Here is a 5,000-nt window from a genome sequence, read left to right on the forward strand (position 1 = left end):
TTGGTCAGTCAACCCAAGGTAGGCCTGCGGGTTGACTACTACTACTAGGTACCTAGGTAGTAGGTACCTATAGTTAGCAGCTACCTAGTTATGATCTTCTGTTAGGTGACCTAACTTACCGGTTAGGCTAGTGACTGCTTTAAAGTGTCATGACTTAAATGGCCTATTTCGTTGACAGTTAATTTACACCAGAATGGTAAATAAATGTTGCTTTAAAATTTTAAAGGTTGGTATAGTAATTTCAAAGTGGATGGAAATGAGGTTCCTTGCCTTAAAGATTTCGAAACAAAGTGGCTTGTGGAGAGGAATTCTTGGTGATTAATCGTACAAAGTTGGTTTGCATAGACCAGTATGTTTGCTATCTAGCCTTAGTGAGATTACCTAGCTAGCTATGTTCAGCCCGTACTACTAGGTATGCTATTTTCATCATCATCATCTACCTAGGTGTATTTCCGTAAGCCCTTCAATGAATCCTCATTAGGTCCATCAAGAGGGACAATCTCTCGTGTATTGAACCGTCTAACAATCTAAATACACATGTGGTTGGAACTCAAGGGTCTGACACTGACTTCCAGATACATAGGCTATCTAGTAGGTATACCAGGAAAGAAGAACATTGTGGCAGACACCCTGAGCAGACCCAGCCAGATAATGGGAACGGAGTGGTCCTTGCTCCAGTCAGTAGCAAATGGACTTTTTAGTTTGTAACAAGGCCCCACAGTAGATCTGTTCGTGATGTCAAGAAACCACAAGTTGCCCCTGTACTGTTCTCCAGTCCCAGACAAGAACGCAGTTAGTAGTATACTGGACATGTTCCGACACCAGTGGAACTACCTAAGCATCTACTTGTTCCCCCCCTTCAGCCAAATCAGGAGGGTGATAACAGATGTTTCATTTCTTAAGGCCTCCAAGTGACAATATCCCCAATGCGGTCTCATGCGGAATGGTATGTGGACCATATACATCTGCACAAACAAGAACACAGCGGAGTGATGCATCGGTCAGCTGAAGCCATCCAACTTCACAGCTGAAGAAAACGAGCAGCTCCTCGGAAAGAAAGGTTTTCCTAAGAAAGTTGCAAAAGTTATTGCCAGCTCGGTTAAAAATCCTCCCTCAAGTTATATGTAGGAAAGAAGGTCAGTCTACTTGGATCGGTGTAATAAAAGGAATTTATATTAGCTCAATACAACTGTAAAGAACGTAGCAGATTTTCTTCTCTTTCTAAGGAATGAGAAACTTCTCTCCATCTTGGCCATGAAAGGTTACAGGTCGGCCCTCTAAAGTCTTTAAAACGAGGGATATACATAGAATTATAAACATCTTGGAAGATTTCGAATATGATAAAACACTGAGAAAATTTCTTCTTTCCATAATTGGAAACCTCCTGATTGGGATATAACCAAAGTTTTGACTACCTTAACTAAGTCCCTTTATGAGCCTATCACTATCAAGACTGCTTTAGAGAGGAACTTGACCTTAAAAACAGTGTTTTTTCTAGCCTTAGTATCAGTGAAAAGAGTCTGTAAGATTCATGCACTCTCATATTTGGATAGACTGAAATGGCTTTCAAATTTTGTCCAGATTTCATTGACAAAACTTGGAACCCTTCGTCACATGACCTAATATTTTATTTCTTTGCTATTCTCTCTCTTAAAGACTTTGTGATTAACAATTGAAAGGAGATGTTGCTTTGCCTTGTATGTGCATTGAAGATCTGCCTAAAATGTACGGCCTCCTTAAGACCAGCAAGTAGACTCTTGATTAGTACGGTTTGTGTTAAGGAGATTTTAAGGAACATGATCTCCTTGCTGAGAGAAGTCATACGAAAAGCTTATATTTTAGATAAAAGCTTAACTACCGTCCTGATACACATCAAGACCCATGATATCAGGAGTATTGATCCTTCAATTGCCTTTAAGAAGAACTATGCCGTGGGACAAATTCTTTGCGCTGGAGGCTGGAACAGACAAACCACCTTCACATCTTTCTGTTTGAAAGATGTTGCATACAAATTCCTAGGTACTTTCTCACTAGGTCCAGTGGTGGCTGCTCAACAAGTGGTGTGGTGGATATGCTCTCTTAGCTTTGTTTGGATGATATCGAGCAGTTCTTCATAACACCACCTGGATCTGGCAGGTGACGTTCACAATATGGGATTTTATGGATCTGTTAGAATGTAGAGCTTCCAAAGCTCCATTGCATTTCTTTAAAGAGTGACTATTTTCTTTTTTTCTTATGATTGAGGTCTTGTGGTTTTCTGTTGATTCCCTTTTTCTTATATATTGGGAGAAAGCTTCCTCCCTTCTCTATGTGAGTCTCCTATCACATGATGTTGTGGCGTTTGTACCAGTGTCGGAACAAATGACAAGTTCAACTAAAATTTATATTTTTCCTAACGTACAAACCCATAACTTGTAAATTTAATTACCCTCCTCATACCTCCCCTCTTTCAAGATCTCTCTCCTCATCCGCCTTTGGCAACATTAAGTCTTTTGCCTCTTTAGCCATTCACAAATTGGAGGATACTGGTCCTGCTGGCGTCTTAGATAGCTAGTCTTTCTCTCTAAAGTGAATATCATAGCTGTCTGCGCATGCACGCCCAAAAGTACTCCTATCACAAAATGTTGTGGGTTTGTATGTTAGGAAAAATACAAATTTTTGTTCAATTTGTCATTTCCTTGTTTTCCATGTAACTGCCTAACTTATATAGTAAAGTATCTTTCTTCCAAAGTTCTTTATTCAATGTCATTGTTATATCTTTCATCCATTAATATTTGTCCTCACTTGCATGTGGACGTAGCCTATGCAAGATTTGAAATGTCACTTATGAGTGGCAGAAATAAATGACTGCCTTGTGCTAAGGCACATGATCCCCTAAGTGATATTTGGGTATGATACTGTTTTTCTTAGATCATAAATTTGAATAATTTCCTTCTATTCCACTTCTCTTGTAAATGAATAGGCTAGTTACTTTGATTATTAACCAGTGAAGTATCAAGTTGAGTTAAAGATGCAGGAATTTTAGGATAGGATATTTATGATTTATTTATTTGAATGAAAATGTAAAAAATAATGTGCATGTTAAGCAGTACAGAAAAATTATTTCTAATGAAATATAGTGTAGTATTTATTTTAAATTTTGTTGGTGAAACAAGGCTCTATTTAACCGTAGATTTTAGCACATTTTAATGTATTTGGTGTACTGAATTTAGGGTATGTTTCTGTTTGATTATTTTGCATTACCACTTATAACTGAGAATATATGAACGTGTTTATGTCCTTATTATTTGATCCTTGTTGTTAGTGTGAATAGTACTAAGTATGAGTATTAATTACGAAGACCACTTCACGTTAAGTTAGGAATACATAATGTTTACAACTTACGCATGAGGGGAAAATCTTGCATGCATGCTGAGTAAGCTGGAGGTTGGATCATGCCTTGTTGGTTGCAATCTAGGGAGTATAGAATGGTTATTGTTTGTGTATTTGTGCAACTTATACCTGTGTACTATCCTTGCTTTTGTGCATGCATTACCTGTGCCCATACACTGCACTTAACTCATGCGCTGTCCATGCTTTTGTTTGTTCTTGTTTGCAGCTTGTGCCTGGTCACTGTCCATGTTGAGAAGTATGCAATACTTTATCATGTCTGGACACAGTGAAGGTTTTTTTTTTCATGTCGGGGTTTGTGGTTGATCTTTTAATTGACAGTTCTCTGTGTCTCTTGCTTTGTCTGTTTCATGCTATATTCCATTTATGAAATGTTCAACATGCATTTCCTTGAAATTTCAGTGACTGTTTATGTGAGTGGACTGTAATCCATTACAGAACAAACTTTATGAAGAAATGTACATTAGAGATGAATGAAACTCAACTTTTCTAGGGATGACCTCTCGCTGTCTTGGATAATAGGATGATCCTATTTTGCTAATGTGCATGTAGTCATACTCTTTGGTAAAAAACACCTGCCTTGTTAAGTGTTGTTGCACTGTGATTCAATTTTCAGGTAAAGATGCTTATTATTTTTACAGCATGGGAAACTACAAATTTTTCAGACTTTTTCTGGTACATTTACTGTTCTAATTTGTTTTTATGTAAAAGTGTTGTCACTGTTTTTATTTTTTGGTTGTCTCCTCTTTTTGTTGATCAATGTTCACTTATTAACTAAATCATTTTAGCTACTCATGATGTAGCACCATTTTGACATTTAGCGAATACATAATTGAGAGTTATGTTCTCTTACATATGTCGTTTATGTGTCATCCTCTCTCATCTTAGTAGTCATCATGCAAAACAAATGTCAAAATTTTTTATTTCTTTTTTTTACTCAGAATGCCTTTCTCCAAGCCCCTCCCATTAGTTTCATTTACTTCTGGTACAGTTTGAATAGGCAAAAAATGAAGTTTCATATGCATCAGGTCCTTGTAGTGGATTACTACTTAAAGTATATATACTTTGTATGGTACACTGTTCATGTTATGAAAGTTCTTTGTGGCATCCATTTGGCCCAAACTGCTTCTGTCTGCCTTTTACTTTTCATATTTTCATTTCAGGCTATACCCTTATGGTTGCACAACTTCTTTAGCAATGTATTACACCAGTTTTTATTTTTTATTTGAACTATCTTTTGGGACAGCCACAAAAACTAAAATTAAGACTTTATGGGCTTGGTAAAATATAGTACGTATTACGATGATAATGGTGATGCAATGATTGATAGGGCTTTTTTAATGTGGTAGGATACTCATTTGACGAGAAGCAAGAACTGAGTTTTCTTTTGCCTGTTAAATGACTTCACTCACTTCTAACATGTACCATATCACGAAGTTTGCATGTAAAGACTAAAGTCACTGTAAGTTTTACATTTTTTCAGGAGTTTTATGGCAAGGAGCTCAGGGAATGGATGTTATTCCTGGGGCACGAGAAACTGTTCAGAGGTTCCATGATCTGGGAAAGAAAGTATTTTTCATAACTAACAATTCAACCAAGACGCAAGAGAG

At 37.1% G+C, this 5,000-nt stretch overlaps 1 protein-coding gene across 1 annotated transcript in view; it reads left to right on the top strand.

Moving 5' to 3' along the window:
- Positions 1–5,000, top strand: part of LOC135222666 (glycerol-3-phosphate phosphatase-like) — a 60,456-nt gene that overhangs the window by 381 nt on the left and 55,075 nt on the right. The window contains exon 2 of the mRNA XM_064260810.1: positions 4,874–5,000. This exon is cut by the window's right edge and continues 43 nt beyond it. Within this exon, the coding sequence (XP_064116880.1) occupies positions 4,874–5,000 (127 nt within the window). The remainder of the gene's footprint in view (positions 1–4,873) is intronic.

The sequence above is a fragment of the Macrobrachium nipponense genome, chromosome 8, assembly GCF_015104395.2.
Source record: "Macrobrachium nipponense isolate FS-2020 chromosome 8, ASM1510439v2, whole genome shotgun sequence".
Classification (NCBI taxonomy): Eukaryota; Metazoa; Arthropoda; class Malacostraca; order Decapoda; family Palaemonidae; genus Macrobrachium; species Macrobrachium nipponense.